Here is an 18291-nt window from a genome sequence, read left to right on the forward strand (position 1 = left end):
TCCGCCCCAGTCTCAGGTAATCCAGCTGTGATCACTCAGAACCCTCCCAGTCTCAGGTAAGACAGTTGTGATCACTCAGCTGCCTCCCAGTTTCAGGTAATCCAGCTATGATCACTCAGCTCCCTCCCAGTTTCAGATATTCCAGCTGGGAACACTCAGCTCCCTCCCAGTCTCCGTTAATCCAGCTGTGAACACTCAGCTGCCTCCCAGTTTCAGGTAATCCAGCTGTGATCACTAAGCTCCGCCCCAGTCTCAGGTAATCCAGCTGTGATCACTCAGAACCCTCCCAGTCTCAGGTAATCCAGCTGTAAACACTCAGCTGCCTCCCAGTTTCAGGTAATCCAGCTATGATCACTCAGCTCCCTCCCAGTTTCAGATATTCCAGCTGGGAACACTCAGCTCCCTCCCAGTCTCCGTTAATCCAGCTGTGAACACTCAGCTGCCTGCCAGTCTCAGGTAATCCAGCTGTAATCACTCTGCTCCATCCCAGTCTCAGGTAATCCAGCTTTGAACACCCAGCTCCCTCCCAGTTACAGGTAATCAAGCTGTCACCACTCAGCTCCCTTGCAGTTCTGGTAATCCAGCTGTGATCACTCAGCTCCCTCCCAGTCTCAAGTAATCCAGCTGTGATTGCTCATCTCACTTCCAGTCTCAGCTAATCCAGCTGTGATCATTCAGATCCCTCCCAGTCGCAGGTAATCCAGCTGTGATCACTCAGCTCCCTCCCAGTCACAGGTAATCCAGCTGTGATCACTCAGCTCCCTCCCAGTCTCAGCTAATCCAGCTGTGATTATTCAGATCCCTCCCAGTCGCAGGTAATCCAGATGTGATCACTCAGCTCCCTCCCAGTCACAGGTAATCCAGCTGTGATCACTCAGCTCCCTCCCAGTCTCAAGTAATCCAGCTGTGATCGCTCATCTCACTTCCAGTCTCAGCTAATCCAGCTGTGATCATTCAGATCCCTCCCAGTCGCAGGTAATCCAGATGTGATCACTCAGCTCCCTCCCAGTCACAGGTAATCCAGATGTATTTGTGATAGTTCCCCCCACCCCCCATTCCTCCACTCTCCCCAGGACCATTGGTGTACAATGGATTTGAGGTAGCTCCCCCCTCCTTCTGCCACCCTCTCCAGGACCATTGATTTTTGCTGATAAACAATTTCTTTATTTACGAGGTTACGAGGGATTTTTGGTCGTTCCTCCCTTTCCCCAACTCTTTGCAGGACCATTGCTTTAGAGGGATTTGAGGTAGTTTCCCCCACTTCCCCCACTCTCTCCAGGACCATTGCTTTAGAGGGATTTGAGGTACTTTCCCCAACTTCCCCCACTCTCTCCAGGACCATTGGTTGAGAGGGATTTGAGGTAGTTCCCCCACTCTCCCCGCTCTCTCCAGGACCATTGGTTGAGAGGGATTTGAGGTAGTTCCCCCCACTCTCCCCACTCTCTCCAGGACCATTGCTTTAGAGGGATTTGAGGTAGTTCCCCCCACTCTCCCCACTCTCTCCAGGACCATTGCTTTAGAGGGATTTGAGGTAGTTCCCCCCATTTCCCCCACTCTCTCCAGGACCATTGTTTTTTGCTGATACACATTTTTTTAATTTGTTCATGTGATGTGCAAATCCACCATTTATTGCCCATCCCTAATAGCCCTTGAGAAGGTGGTGGTGAGCTGCCTTCTTGAACTGCTGCAGTCCATGTGGGTAGGTACACCCACAGTGCTGTTAGGAAGGGAGTTGCAGGGTTTTGACCCAGTGACAGTGAAGGAATGGCGATATAGTTCCAAGTCAGGATGGTGTGTGACTTGGAGGGGAACTTGCAGGTGGTAGTGTTTCCATCTGTCTACTGCCCTTGTCCTTCTGGGAGGTAGAGGTGGCGGGTTTAGAAGAAGCTGTCAAAGGCGGATTAGCAAGTTCGCGAGTTGATGCAGTCGAACCTGTGACTTCATCTTTACTAAGGTCCTGTGCCAAAATTGGGAGAACTTTCCCACATTCTTCTTTTCTTTTTTCTTTTGGGCCTCCTTATCTCGAGAGACAATGGATACGCGCCTGGAGGTGGTCAGTGGTTTGTGAAGCAGCGCCTGGAGTGGCTATAAAGGCCAATTCTGGAGTGACAGGCTCTTGCACAGGTGCTGCAGAGAAATTTGTTTGTCGGGGCTGTTGCACAGTTGGCTCTCCCCTTGCGCCTCTGTCTTTTTTCCTGCCAACTACTAAGTCTCTTCGACTCGCCACAATTTAGCCCTGTCTTTATGGCTGCCCGCCAGCTCTGGCGAATGCTGGCAACTGACTCCCACGACTTGTGATCAATGTCACACGATTTCATGTCGCGTTTGCAGACGTCTTTATAACGGAGACATGGACGGCCGGTGGGTCTGATACCAGTGGCGAGCTCGCTGTACAATGTGTCTTTGGGGATCCTGCCATCTTCCATGCGGCTCACATGGCCAAGCCATCTCAAGCGCCGCTGACTCAGTAGTGTGTATAAGCTGGGGGTGTTGGCCGCTTCAAGGACTTCTGTGTTGGAGATATAGTCCTGCCACCTGATGCCAAGTATTCTCCGAAGACAGCGAAGATGGAATGAATTGAGACGTCACTCTTGGCTGGCATACGTTGTCCAGGCCTCGCTGCCGTAGAGCAAGGTACTGAGGACACAGGCCTGATACACTCGGACTTTTGTGTTCCCACATACAAGTCAAGCAACAGCGTGTCCCATCAGACTGACCAAGTAGTATGTTGAAGAAAATGTCCCAGCCACCTCCATCACCAACCTGCCCTGTCCCACTGGCAGGACAGAGCCACTAGATGTGGACATAACTTTGTATACAGTCGGGACGGACTCATCTTTAACATTGAATGAAGACCCCATGAAGTCTCACGGTATCAGGTCAAACATGGTCAAGGACACATTCTGCTGATTGCCACCTCCCACCCTCACTCTGCTTATAATTCAATACTCCTCCATATTGAACAACACTGGGAGAAATTTCTACTGAGGGGAACATGGAATTTACACTGGATAGGAGACATCAATCGGAATCACCATGTGGCTCGGTACTACTGGCCGAGTCCTGAAGGACATAGCTGCCAGATTGGGCATGCAGCAGAGGATGAGAGAACCAACATGAGGGGAAAAGCTACTTGGCCTCGTCCTGACCAATCTACCTCTCACAGATGTATCGGTCCATGACAGTATTGCTGGGAGTGGCCATCTCACAGTCCTTGTGGAGGTGAGGTCCTGTCTGTACACTGAGGACGTCCTCCATCGTGTTGTGTGCTGCTACCACCTTGCGAAATGGGATAGATTCAGAACTGATCTAGCAGCTTATAATGGGCATCCATGAGGTGTCGTGGGCCATCAGCAGCAGCAGAATTGTACTCGACTACAGTCTGTTAACTCATGGCCCGGCGTATCCCTCACTCTACCATTATCATGAAGCTGGGGGTTCGACCCTGTTTCAAAGCTGCTGCTATTGGGATCAACTAACAGGAGGAGGCGGCTCGACCAATATCCCCATCCTCAGTAATGAGGAGCCCAGTGCATCAATGCCAGAGACTGGGCTGAAGCATTTCTAACCATCTTTAAACAGAGGCACACAGCATATGATACATCACAGCCTCCTGCTGAGGTCTCCAGCAGCTCATTGCCAGTCTTCAGCCAATTCAATTCACTTCACATGATAATTTGCTGCTCAAGGAACTGGATACGGCAAAGACTATGGGCCCGGACAACATTCCGGCTATATTGCTGAGGACGTGTGTGTCAGAACCAGCTGATGTATCCTGACAACAGATGAATCCCTTGAGGAATATAAAGACAGCAGGAAGGAACTTAAGCAAGGTGTCAGAAGGGCGAATAGGGGTTATGAGAAGTCATTGGCAAACAGGATTAAGGATAATCCCAAGGCTTTTTATACGTATATAAAGAGCAAGAGGGTAACCAGGGAAAGGGTTGGCCCACTCAAGGACAGAGATGGGAATCTATGCGTGGAGCCAGAGGAAATGGGCGAGGTACTAAGTGAGTACTTTGCATCAGTATTCACCAAGGAGAAGGACTTGGTGGATGATGAGCCTAGGGAAGGGAGTGCAGATAGTCTCAGTCATCTCATTATCAAAAAGGAGGAGGTGTTGGGTGTCTTGCAAAGCATTAAGGTAGATACCTCCCCAGGGCCTGATGGGATCTACCCTAGAATACTGAGAGAGGCAAGGGAAGAAATTGCTGGGGTCTTGACAGAAATCTTTGCATCCTCATTGGCTACAGGTGAGGTCCCAGAGGATTGGAGAATAGCCAAAGTTGTTCCTTTGTTTAAGAAGGGTAGCAAGGATAATCCAGGAAATTATAGGCGGGTGAGCCTTATGTCAGTGGTAGGGAAATTGTTAGAGAGGATTATTCGGGACAGGATTTACTCCCATTTGGAAAAAAATTGACTTATTAGCAAGAGGCAGCATGGTTTTGTGAAGGGGAGGTCGTGTCTCACTAATTTGATTGAGTTTTTTGAGGAAGTGACGAAGATGATTGATGAGGGAAGGGCAGCGGATGTTATCTATATGGACTTCAGTAAAGCCTTTGACAAGGTCCCTCATGGCAGACTGTTTTTCTCAATGGAGGGGTGTGACTAGTGGTGTTCCGCAGGGTTCAGTGCTGGGACCTTTGCTGTTTGTAGTATATATAAATGATTTGGAGGAAAATGCAGCTGGTCTGATTAGTAAGTTTGCGGACGACACAAAGGTTGCTGGAGTTGCGGATAATGATGAGGATTGTCAAAGGATACAGCAGGATATAGATCGGTTGGAGACTTGGGCGGAGAAATGGCAGATGGAGTTTAATCCGGACAAATGTGAGGTAATGCATTTTGGAAGGTCTAATGCAGGTGGGGAGTATACAGTAAATGGCAGAACCCTTAGGAGTATTGACAGGCAGAGGGATCTGGGCGTACAGGTCCACAGGTCACTGAAAGTGGCAATGCAGGTGGATAAGGTAGTCAAGAAGGCATACGGCATGCTTGCCTTCATCGGTCGGGGCATAGAGTATAAAAATTGGCAAGTCATGCTGCAGCTGGACAGAACTTTAGTTAGGCCACACTCAGAATATTGCGTGCAATTCTGGTCGCCACACTACCAGAAGGACGTGGAGGCTTTGGAGAGGGTACAGAAGAGGTTTACCAGGATATTACCTGGTCTGGAGGGCATTAGCTATGAGGAGAGGTTGGAAAAACTCGGATTGTTTTCACTGGAACGACGGAGGTGAAGTGGCGACATGATGGAGGTTTACAAAGTTACAAGCGGCATGGACAGAGTGGATAGTCAGAAGCTTTTTCCCAGGGTGGAAGAGTCAGTTAGAACATAGAACATTACAGCGCAGTACAGGCCCTTCGGCCCTCGATGTTGCGCCGACCTGTGAAACCATCTGACCTACACTATTCCATTTTCATCCATATGTCTATCCAATGACCACTTAAATGCCCTTAAAGTTGGCGAGTCTACTACTGTTGCAGGCAGGGCGTTCCACGCCCCTACTACTCTCTGAGTAAAGAAACTACCTCTGACATCTGTCCTATATCTATCACCCCTCAACTTAAAGCTACGTCCCCTCGTGTTTGCCCTCACTATCCACCCTATGTAACCCTCTGATTATGTTATATGTCGCTATTAAGTCAACTCTCCTCCTCCTTCTCTCTAATGAAAACAACCTCAAGTCCATCAGCCTTTCCTCATAAGACCTTCCCTCCATACCAGGCAACATCCTAGTAAAGCTCCTCTGCACCCTTTCCATAGCTTCCACATCCTTCCTATAATGCGGTGACCAGAACTGCACGCAATACTCCAGGTGCGGCCGCACCAGAGTTTTGTACAGCTGCAGCATGACCTCGTGGCTCCGAAACTCGATCCCCCTACTAATAAAAGCTAACACACCATATGCCTTCTTAACAGCCGTATTAACCTGGGTGGCAACTTTCAGGGATTTATGTACCTGGACACCAAGATCTCCATGCTCATCTACACTACCAAGAATCTTCCCATTAGCCCAGTACTCTGCATTCCTGTTACTCCTTCCAAAGTGAATCACCTCACACTTTTCTGCATTAAACTCCATTTGCCATCTCTCAGCCCAGCTCTGCAGCCTATCTATGTCCCTCGGTAACCTACAACATCCTTCGGCACTATCCACAACTCCACCGACCTTCGTGTCATCCGCAAATTTACTAACCCACCCTTCTACACCCTCATCCAGCTCATTTATAAAAATGACAAACAGCAGTGGCCCCAAAACAGATCCTTGCGGTACACCACTAGTAACTAAACTCCAGGATGAACATTTGCCATCAACCACCACCCTCTGTCTTCTTTCAGCTAGCCAATTTCTGATCCAAAGCACTAAATCACCTTCAATCCCATACTTCCGTATTTTCTGCAATAGCCTACCGTGGGGTACCTTATCAAACGCCTTACTTAAATCCATATACACCACATCCACGGCTTTACCCTCATCCACCTGTTTGGTCACCTTCTCGAAAAACTCAATAAGGTTTGTGAGGCACGACCTACCCTTCACAAAACCGTGCTGACTATCGCTAATGAACTTATTCTTTTCAAGATGATTATAAATCCTGTCTCTTATAACCTTTTCCAACATTTTACCCACAAGCAAAGTAAGGCTCACAGGTCTATAATTACCAGGGCTGTCTCTACTCCCCTTCTTGAACAAGGGGACAACATTTGCTATCCTCCAGTCTTCCGGCACGATTCCTGTCGACAATGACGACATAAAGATCAAGGACAAAGGCTCTGCAATCTCCTCCCTGGCTTCCCAGAGAATCCGAGGATAAATCCCATCTGGCCCTGGGGACTGATCTATTTTCACACTTTCCAAAATTGCTAACACCTCCTCCTTGTGAACCTCAATCCCATCAGGCTGTAACTCAGTAATCTCCTCGACAACATTTTCTTTCTCTACTGTAAATACTGACGAAAAATATTCATTCAACGCTTCCCCTATCTCCTCTGATTCCACACACAACTTCCCACTACTATCCTTGATTGGCCCTAATCTAACTCTAGTCATTCTTTTATTCCTGATATACCTATAGAAAGCCTTGGGGTTTTCCTTGATCCTATCCGCCAATGACTTCTCGTGTCCTCTCCTCGCTCTTCTTAGCTCTCCCTTTAGATCCTTCCTGGCTAGCTTGTCACTCTCAAGCGCCCTAACTGAGCCTTCACTCTCATCCTAACATAAGCCTTCTTCTTCCTCTTGACAAGCACTTCAACTTCTTTAGTAAACTACAGCTCCCTCGCTCGACAACTTCCTCCCTGCCTGACAGGTACATACTTATCAAGGACACGCAATAGCTGCTCCCTGAATAAGCTCCACATTTCGATTGTTCCCATCCCCTGCAGTTTCCTTCCCCATCCTACGCATCCTAAATCTTGCCTAATCGCATCATAATTTCCTTTCCCCCAGCTATAATTCTTGCCCTGCGGTATATACCTGTCCCTGCCCATCGCTAAGGTAAACCTAACCGAATTGTGATCACTATCACCAAAGTGCTCACCTACATCTGAATCTAACACCTGTCCGGGTTCATTACCCTGTGCCAAATCCAATGTGGCATCGCCCCTGGTTGGCCTGTCTACATACTGTGTCAGAAAACCCTCCTGCACACACTGGACAAAAACTGACCCATCTAAAGTACTCGAACTATAGTATTTCCAGTCAATATTTGGAAAGTTAAAGTCCCCCATAACAACTACCCTGTTACTCTCGCTCCTGTCGAGAATCATCTTCGCTATGCTTTCCTCTACATCTCTGGAACTATTCGGAGGTCTATAGAAAACTCCCAACAGGGTGACCTCTCCTCTCCTGTTTCTAACCTCGGCCCATACTACCTCAGTAGACGAGTCCTCAAACGTCCTTTCTGCCGCCGTAATACTCTCCTTGATTAACAATGCCACACCCCCCCTTCTTTTACCCTCTTCTCTGTTCTTACTGAAACATCTAAATCCCGGAACCTGCAACATCCATTCCTGCCCCTGCTCTACCCATGTCTCTGAAATGGCCACAACATCAGGATCCCAGGTACCAACCCATGCTGCAAGCTCACCCACCTTATTCCGGATGCTCCTGGCGTTGAAGTAGACACACTTTAAACCAAGTTCTTGCTTGCCAGTGCCCTCTTGCGTCCCTGTAACCTTCTCCCCTACCTCACTACTCTCAACAGCCTGTACACTGGAACTACAATTTTGGTTCCCATTCCCCTGCTGAATTAGTTTAAACCCCCCGAAGAGCACTAGCAAATCCCCCCCCCCCAGGATATTGGTACCCCTCTGGTTCAGGTGAAGACCATCCTGTTTGTAGAGGTCCCACCTACCCCAGAAAGAGCCCCAATTATCCAGGAAACCAAAACCCTCCCTCCTACACCATCCCTGCAGCCACGTGTTCAACTCCTCTCTCTCCCTATTCCTCGCTTCGCTAGCACGTGGCACGGGCAACAACCCAGAGATAACAACTCTGTTTGTTCTCGCTCTAAGCTTCCACCCTAGCTCCCTGAATTTCTGCCTTAAATCCCCATCTCTCTTCCTACCTATGTCGTTGGTGCCTATGTGGACCACGACTTGGGGCTGCTCCCCCTCCCCCTTAAGGATCCCAAAAACACGATCCGAGACATCATGAACCCTGGCACCTGGGAGGCAACACACCAACCGTGAGTCTCTCTCGTTCCCACAGAACCTCCTATCTGTTCCTCTAACTATGGAGTCCCCAATGACTAATGCTCTGCTCCTCTTCCCCCTTCCCTTCTGAGCAACAGGGACAGACTCTGTGCCAGATACCTGTACCCCATTGCTTACCCCTGGTAAGTCGTCCCCCGCAACAGTATCCAAAATGGTATACCTGTTGTTGAGGGAAACGGCCACAGGGGATCCCTGCACTGCCTGCTGGTTCCCTCTCCTTCCCCTGACGGTAACCCATCTACCTACTTCTTTTACCTGAGGTGTGACTACCTCCCTATAACTCCTCTCAATAACCCCCTCCGCCTCCCGAATGATCCGAAGTTCATCCAGCTCCAGCTCCAGTTCCCTGACGCGGTTCTCGAGGAGCTGGAGTTTGGTGCACTTCCCGCAAATGCAGTCAGCAGGGACACTCTTGGCGACACTTACCTCCCACATTCTGCAGTTAATAGGGGACATAGGTTTAAGGTGAGAGGGCCAAAGTTTTGAGGGGATGTGCGAGACAAGTTCTTTACACAGAGGGTGGTGAGTGCCTGGAAATTGTTGCCGAGAGAGGTGGTGGAAGCAGATACCAGAGAAACGTTTAAGAGGCATCTTGACAAATACATGAATAGGATGGGAAGAGAGGGATACGGATCCTGGAAGTGCAGAAGCTTTTAGTTTAGGCAGGCATTAAGAGCGGCCCAGGCTTGGAGGGCCGAATGGCCTGTTCCTGTGCTGTACTGTTGTTTGTTCTTTGTTCTATATTGCTGACGACGTCTGTCACAACTCGCTAATGTGTCCTGACAACATTCCAGCTATATTGCTGACGATGTGTGTGTAACAACCAGCTGATGTGTCCTGACAACATTCCGGCTATATTGCTGACTATGTGTGTGTCACAACTAGCTGATGTGTCCTGACAACATTCCAGCTATATTCCTGACAATGTGTGTGTCACAACTAGCTGATGTGTCCTGACAACATTCCAGCTATATTGCTGACTATGTGTGTGTCACAACTAGCTGATGTGTCCTGACAACATTCCGGCTATATTCCTGACAATGTGTGTGTCACAACTAGCTGATGTGTCCTGACAACATTCCGGCTATATTGCTGATGATGTGTGTGTCACATCTAGTTGTGTCATTGGCCATGTTGTTCCAGTGTAGCTACAACAGTGGCATCTACCCGAGAGTGTGGAAAATGCTCAGGTATGGCCTGCCTACAAAAAAACAGGACAACTAATTCTGGCCAATTACCGCCCCATCAGTCGACTCTCGATCATCAGTAAAGTGATGGAAGGTGTCATTGACGGTGCTATCAAGTGGCACTTTCTGAGCAATAACCTGCTCAGTGACGCTCAGTTTGGGTTCTGCCAGAGCCACTCAGCCTCATTACAGACTTGATTCAAACATGGGCAAAAGAGCTGAACTCGAGGTGAGGCGAGAGTGACTGCCCTTGACATCAAGGAAGGATTTGACCGAGGAGCCCTCGCAAAACTGATGTCAATGGGAAGGGGGGAAAACTCACTGCTGGTTGGAGTCATACCTAGCACAAAGGAAGATGGTTGCGGGTGTTGGAAGTCAATCATCTGAGCTCCAGAACATCACTGCAGGAGTTCCTCAGGGTAGTGTCCTAGGCCCAACCATCTTCAGCAGATTCATCAATGACAAAGAACAAAGAACAGTACAGCACAGGAACAGGCTATTCGGCCCTCCAAGCCCGCGCCGATCTTGATGACTGCCGAAACTATACATTCTGCACTTCCAAGGCACATATCCCTCTATTCCCATCCTATTCATGTATTTGCCAAGATGTCTCTTAAACGTCGCTATCGTATCTGCTTCCACCACCTCCCCTGGCAGCAAGTTCCAGGCACTCACCACCCTCTGTCTAAAAAACTTGCCTTGCACATCTCCTCTAAACTTTGCCCCTCGCACCTTAAACCTATGTCCCCTAGTGACTGACTCTTCCACACTGGGAAAAAGCTTCTGACTATCCACTCTGTCCCTGCCGCTCATAACATTGTAAACGTCTATCATGTCGCCCCTCCACCTCCGTCGTTCCAGTGAAAACAATCCGAGTTCTTCCAACCTCTCCTCATAGCTAATGCCCTCCAGACCAGGCAACATCCTGGTAAACCTTCTCTGTACCCTGTCCAAAGCCTCCACGTCCTTCTGGTAGTGTGGCGACCAGAATTGCACGCAATATTCTAAGTGTGGCCTAACTAAGGTTCTGTACAGCTGCAACATGACTTGCCAATTTTTATACTCTATGCCCAGACCGATGAAGGCAAGCATGCCATATGCCTTCTTGACTACCTTATCCACTGCGTTGCCACTTTCAGTGACCTGTGGACCTGTACGCACAGATCTCTCTGCCTGTCAATACTCCTAAGGGTTCTGCCATTTACTGTATACCTCCCACCTGCATTAGACCTTCCAAAATGCATTACCTCACATTTGTCCAGATTAAACTCCATCTGCCATTTCTCCTGCCAAGTCTCCAACCGATCTATATCCTGCTGTATCCTCTGACAATCCTCATTATTATCCGCAACTCCACCAACCTTTGTGTCGTCCGCAAACTTACTAATCAGACATGCTACATTTTCCTCCAAATCATTTATATATACTACAAACAGCAAAGGTCCCAGCACTGATCCCTGCGGAACACCACTAGTCACACCCCTCCATTCAGAAAAACTCCCATCCACTGTTACTCTCTGTCTTCTATGACAGAGCCAGTTCTGTATCCATCTTGCCAGCTCACCTCTGATCCCGTGTGACTTCACCTTTTGCACCAGTCTGCCATGCGGGACCTTGTCAAAGGCTTTACTGAAGTCCATAGACAACATCCTCCGCCCTTCCCTCATCAATCATCTTCGTCACTTCCTCTAAAAACTCAATCAAATTAGTAAGACACGACCTCCCCTTCACAAAACCATGCTGTCTCTCGCTGATAAGTTCGTTTGTTTCCAAATGGGAGTAAATCCTGTCCCGAAGAATCCTCTCTAATAATTTCCCTACCACTGACGTAAGGCTCACCGGCCTATAAATTCCTGGATTATCCTTGCCACCCTTCTTAAACAAAGGAACAACATTGGCTATTCTCCAGACCTCTGGGACCTCACCTGTAGCCAATGAGGATGCAAATATTTCTGTCAAGGCCCCAGCAATTTCTTCCCTTGCCTCCCTCAGTATTCTAGTGTAGATCCCATCAGGCCCTGGGGACTTATCTACCTTAATGCTTTGCAAGACGCCCAACACATCCTCTTTTTTGATAATGAGATGACTGAGACTATCTGCACTCCCTTCCCTAGGCTCATCATCCACCAAGTCCTTCTCCTTGGTGAATACTGATGCAAAGTACTCATTTAGTACCTCACCCATTTCCTCTGGCTCCATGCATAGATTCCCATCTCTGTCCTTGAGTGGGCCAACCCTTTCCCTGATTACCCTCTTGATCTTTATATACATATAAAAAGCCTTGGGGTGTTCCTTAATCCTGTTTGCCAATGACTTTTCATGACCCCTTTTAGCCCTCCTGACTCCTTGCTTAAGTTCCTTCCTACTGTATTTATATTCCTCAAGTGCTTCATCTGTTCCTAGCCTTCCAGCCCTGACAAATGCTTCCTTTTTCATTTTGACGAGGCTCACAATATCCAGTGTTATCCAAGCTTCCCGAAACTTGCCAAACTTGTCTGTCTTCCTCACAGGAACATGCTAGTCCTGGATTCTAACCAGCTGACGTTTGAAAAACTCCCACATGTCAGATGTTGATTTGCCCTCAAACAGCCGCCCCCCCCTATCTAAATTCTTCAGTTCCTGCCTAATATGGTTATAATTAGCCTTCCCCCAATTTAGCACCTTCAACCAAGGACTACTCTTATCCTTATCCACAAGTACCTTAAAACTTATGGAATTATGGTCACTACTCCCGAAATGCTCCCCCACTGAAACTTCGACCACCTGGCCAGGCTCATTCCCCAATACCAGGTCCAGAATGGCCCCATCCCTAGTTGGACTATCTACATACTGTTTCAAGAAGCCCACCTGGATGCTCCTTACAAATTCTGCCCCATCCAAGCCCCGAACAGTAAGTGAGTCCCAGTCAATATAGGGGAAGTTAAAATCACCCACCACCACAACCCTGTTACCTTTACATCTTTCCAAAATCTGTCTACATATCTGCTCCTCTACCTCCCGCTGGCTGTTGGGAGGCCCAACATCGTGACTGCACCCTTCCTATTCCTGAGCTCCACCCATATTGCCTCGCTGCATGACCTCTCTGAGGTGTCCTCCCGCAGTACAGCTGTGATATCCTCCTTAACCAGTAATGCAATCCCCCCCACCCTTTTACATCCCCCTCTATCCCGCCTGAAGCTTCTAAAGCCTGGAACATTTAGCTGCCAATCCTGTCCTTCCCTCAACCAAGTCTCTGTAATAGCAACAACATCATAGTTCCAAGTACTAACCCAAGCTCTAAGTTCATCTGCCTTACCTGTTATACTTCTCGCATTGAAACAAATGCACTTCAGACCACCAGTCCCGCTGTGCTCAGCAACATCTCCCTGCCTGCTCTTCCTCTTAGTCTTACTGGCCTTATTTACTATGTCCTCCTCATTTATTTCACTAGCTGTCCTACTGCTCTGGTTCCCACCCCCCTGCCACACTAGTTTAAACCCTCCCGGGTGACGCTAGCAAACCTCGCAGCCAGGATATTCGTGCCCTTCCAGTTTAGATGCAACCCATCCTTCCTGTACAGGTTCCATCTGTCCCTGAAGAGAGCCCAATGGTCCAGATATCTGAAACGCTCCCTTCTACACCAGCTGTTCAGCCACGTGTTTAGCTGCACTATCTTCCTATTTCTAGCCTCACTGGCACGTGTCACATGGAGCAATCCAGAGATTACAACCCTCGAGGTCCTGTTTTTTAACTTACTACCTAACTCCCTAAACTCCCCCTGCAGGATCTCGTCACTGTTCCTGCCTATGTCATTGGTACCGATGTGTACCACAACCTCTGGCTGTTCACCCTCCCCCTTCAGAATGCCCCCTGTCCGTTCAGAGATATCCTTGACCCTGGCACCAGGGAGGCAACATACCATCCTGGAGTCTCTTTCACATCCACAGAAGCGCCTATCTGTGCCCCTGACTATAGAGTCCCCTAGAACTATTGCTCTTCTGCGCTTTGTCACTCCCTGCTGAACAACAGTGCCAGCCGTGGTGCCACTGCTCTGGTTGCCGCTGCTGTTTTCCCCTGATAGGCCATCCCCCCCAACAGTATCCAAAACGGTATACTTGTTAGAGAGGGGGATAGCCACAGGGGATTCCTGCACTGACTGCCTGCCCCTTCTAGCGGTCACCCATCTATCTGCCTGCACCTTGGGTGTAACCACTTCTCTAAAACTCCTGTCTATGACGCTTTCTGCCTCCTGCATGCTCCTAAGTGCATCCAGTTGCCACTCCAACCAATCCATGCGGTCTGTGAGGAGCTGCAACTGGGTACACTTCCTGCAGATGTAGTCGTCCGGAACGCTGGAAGCGTCACGGACTTCCCACATCTCACAGGTGAAGCACTTCACCCCTCTAACTGTCATTTCTATCATTAATTAGTTAATTGATATAAAATAAATAAATACTTATTAAATCCTTACTAAATTATGATACACTTCACTGTGTGGTCCCCAGTGCTAGATTTCTACAATAAATATTAAATGCTGTCTAAATACAGTAATCTCCTCCCTCTGGTTTAGTTACTCTACTTATTAATTAGTTAATTCGTGTTTTAATCAATTTTTATCAGTTTTATTTTCAAATTCGGTACAGATCCCCAACCAGCCAATCAGGTCACAGCATTCCCGTGACGTCATTTTCAGTTTTATTTTACCTGAGGTAAGTTTTTTATACTTACCGCTCTGGAACTCCGCCCTCCGAGACTGCTGCCTTCCGTCAATCACAAGGTGGAAGTGGGGATGTTCACTGATGATTGCACAGTGTTCAGTAACATTTGCGACAGCTCAGAAGCAGAATCAGTCCATGTAAACATGCAGCAGGTCATGCACAACAGTCAAGCACGGGTTGTTAATTGGCAAGTACCATTCGCGCCACACAAGTGCCAGGCAATGACCATGTCCAACAAGAGAGAATCTGATCATCTCACCGAGACATTCAATGGAATTACCATCGCTGAATCCCCCACTATCAACATCCTAGGGGCTACCATTGACCAGAAACTGAACTGGAATAGCCATATAAATACCACGGCTACAAGAGCAGGTCAGAGGCTAGGAATCCTGAGGCAAGTAACTCACCTCCAGACTCCCCAAAGCCTGTCCACAAGTCACAAGTCAGGAGTGTGATGGAATACTCTCCACTTGCCTGGATGGGTGCAGCTCCAACAACACTCAAGAAGCTCGACACCATCCAGGACAAAGCAGCCCTCTTGTCGGCACCCCATACACCACCTTCAACATTCACTCCCTCTGTCACGGGATTTGAGAGGGTGTTTCCCGCCTTCTGAGAAGGTTGGGATATGGACGGGGCAGTGGGTAGATTTGGGGGAATCGTCTATGTCTCTCAGCAGGGAAAGCCTTGATTGAGTTTTCTTGCTAATTCCTTCCCTTTCTCGTCCCCCCATCAGATTCTGCTGACTCACAGAGACTGGCTGACTTGAAGTTGATGGTGCCCTCTCTTGTCATCACCATCACACAGTGTGTACTGTTTTCGGTCTGTGCTGCTATCCCTGTGATCGAGGTTCAGTACCTGACCTTCGTCCTGCAGGTTATCAACAGAGCCTTCCTGTTCGGGGGTTATGCCACATTCGTTGCCATTGCGTAAGTTAGACCATGACATCCAGGGAATTCAGTGCCTGCTCGCGTGACAAAAACAGACTGAGATCTGCCACTGTGAGAATCGTAACTTATTCACTCTCCCATTACACTGTTAGATCCGGGATTCTGAGACCAGGAGTACATTCAGACTCCCGTTACACTGTTAGATCCGGGATTCTGAGACCAGGAGTACATTCAGACTCCCGTTACACTGTTAGATCTGGGATTCTGAGACCAGGAGTACATTCAGACTCCCGTTACACTGTTAGATCCGGGATTCTGAGACCAGGAGTACATTCAGACTCCCGTTACACTGTTAGATCTGGGATTCTGAGACCAGGAGTACATTCAGACTTCCGTTACACTGTTAGATCTGGGATTCTGAGACCAGGAGTACATTCAGACTCCCGTTACACTGTTAGATCTGGGATTCTGAGACCAGGAGTACATTCAGTCTCCCGTTACACTGTTAGATCTGGGATTCTGAGACCACGAGTGCATTCAGACTCCCGTTACACTGTTAGATCTGGGATTCTGAGACCAGGAGTACATTCAGACTCCCGTTACACTGTTAGATCTGGGATTCTGAGACCAGGAGTACATTCAGTCTCCCGTTACACTGTTAGATCTGGGATTCTGAGACCAGGAGTACATTCAGACTCCCGTTACACTGTTAGATCTGGGATTCTGAGACCAGGAGTGCATTCAGACTCCCATTACACTGTGATGTAGACAAGACTCTTGAGATTGTGAAACCTGCTCCCTCGAGCATCTGTTCATTGAAAGGTTTACTTGATTTTCAGGGGAAGCTGCCTGAACCCATGGGGGATGAAAAATAATGGAAGTGCCTGTTGATCCGTTGAGTATTAAGACTGCTCGTACCTGTACTGTCAATTGGCCTGTATCCTGTTTTAGATTTGCTGTAATTTTCTGAACCTCGTCCTTCTCTCTCCACTTGTTCCCTGCAGCTTCCCTCCCTGCCACTTTGGGAAGATTTATGGTCTGGGATTGGCTATTGCTGCTGTTGTCACTGTGCTCCAGTACCCTTGTTTCACTCTGGTCCAGGGACCCCTGCAAGGCAACCCTCTGTATGTGAGTATCAGGGTCTATCACAAGTCTGATTCTCTCTGTTATCTGACCCAGACATTTACAGATACAGTGAGAGGCATTGGATGAATCATTCATTGGAGACATGGTAGAGAGGGAGATCTTGATGCCTTTAGCTGGGCTGGGTTGATCCTCGAGGGCATCTCCACAGCAGCCGAGGATGAATGGTCAGTATGTGGGGCTGTATTTACGCTTCCCCCACCCGTTCAGGTGCCAGATGGAAACCCTGAGCTTTATCAATAGAGGCGTGGATTACATAGCCAGCAAATTAATATCGAACATTTCTAAAACTCTAGTTAGGCTCCCAACAGGAATATTGGGTCCAATTCTGGGCACCACGCTTGAGGAAGACTGTTGAAAGTTTTGGTGAATGAACAGAAGAGATTTACTGGAATGGTTCCAGAGATGAGAGTTTGAAGTTACTTGCAGAAACTAGCGAGGCTGGCATTAAACATACATAAAAAATAATAAATACTGAATGATTGGGTACCGACCACTTGTGAGGCTCATGGATCGTGATTCATTCATATTCATCCAAAGGGAATCGGATAAATACCTGAGGGGGAATTCTTTTTGGAATATGAGGGAACATCAGGGAATGGGACCGACTTATTGAAAGAGGCATCACAGGGCAATGGGCTGAATGGACATCATACTGTGCTGTAATATTCAATGATTCCATGAAAATGTTTCCAGATTGCTTTTACCTGAACTCCAACTCGTTCTGCTCATCTTTTTTCCTTGTCCTTTTCGATGCAGCTGAACATTGGACTCATAGTCCTGGTAGTCCTGACCTACGTTCATCCCATTAACATCTACCTGCACTGCCAACGGGAATACCGGCTCAGAGGTGCAGTGAAGCCTTCCAGAGTTGACTTGCCGGGCTTAGGGGAGCAGGAGCACCAAACAGTGAACGATCTCTGAGCAGGCCGCTTGTTTGGGCTGGGGGGGGGGTGGTGTAGTGTGGGGGTGAGAGGGGTGATGTATGGGGAGGGGACAGTGGTGGGGGCAGTGTGGGGGTGAGAGGGTGGTGTATGGGGGGGTCAGTGGAGGGGGCAGTGTGGGGGTGAGAGGGTGGTGTATGGGGAGGGGACAGTGGTGGGGGCAGTGTGGGGGTGAGAGGGGTGGTGTATGGGGAGTCAGTGGAGGGGGCAGTGTGGGGGTGAGAGGGGTGGTGTATGGGGGGTCAGTGGAGGGGGCAGTGTGGGGGTGAGAGGGTGGTGTATGGGGAGGGGACAGTGGTGGGGGCAGTGTGGGGGTGAGAGGGGTGGTGTATGGGGAGTCAGTGGAGGGGGCAGTGTGGGGGTGAGAGGGTGGCGTATGGGGGGTCAGTGGAGGGGGCAGTGTGGGGGTGAGTGGGTGGTGTATGGGGGGTCAGTGGAGGGGGCAGTGTGGGGGTGAGAGGGGTGGTGTATGGGGAGTCAGTGGAGGGGGCAGTGTGGGGGTGAGAGGGGTGGTGTATGGGGGGTCAGTGGAGGGGGCAGTGTGGGGGTGAGAGGGTGGTGTATGGGGGGTCAGTTGAGGGGGCAGTGTGGGGGTGAGAGGGTGGTGTATGGGGGGTCAGTTGAGGGGGCAGTGTGGGGGTGAGAGGGGTGGTGTATGGGGGGTCAGTGGAGGGGGCAGTGTGGGAGTGAGATGGGTGGTGTATGGGG

The 18291-nt window shown here is 49.0% G+C and overlaps 1 protein-coding gene across 3 annotated transcripts in view; it reads left to right on the forward strand.

Moving 5' to 3' along the window:
- Positions 1–17563, forward strand: part of LOC137385083 (equilibrative nucleobase transporter 1-like) — a 223516-nt gene extending 205953 nt beyond the window's left edge. For all 3 annotated transcript variants that reach the window (XM_068059828.1, XM_068059827.1, XM_068059829.1), the window contains exons 11-13: positions 15343–15535; positions 16501–16624; positions 17399–17563. In XM_068059828.1, coding sequence (XP_067915929.1) covers positions 15343–15535; positions 16501–16624; positions 17399–17563 — 482 coding nt within the window. The remainder of the gene's footprint in view (positions 1–15342; positions 15536–16500; positions 16625–17398) is intronic.
- Positions 17564–18291: the final 728 nt, after the last annotated feature.

The sequence above is a fragment of the Heterodontus francisci genome, chromosome 28, assembly GCF_036365525.1.
Source record: "Heterodontus francisci isolate sHetFra1 chromosome 28, sHetFra1.hap1, whole genome shotgun sequence".
Classification (NCBI taxonomy): Eukaryota; Metazoa; Chordata; class Chondrichthyes; order Heterodontiformes; family Heterodontidae; genus Heterodontus; species Heterodontus francisci.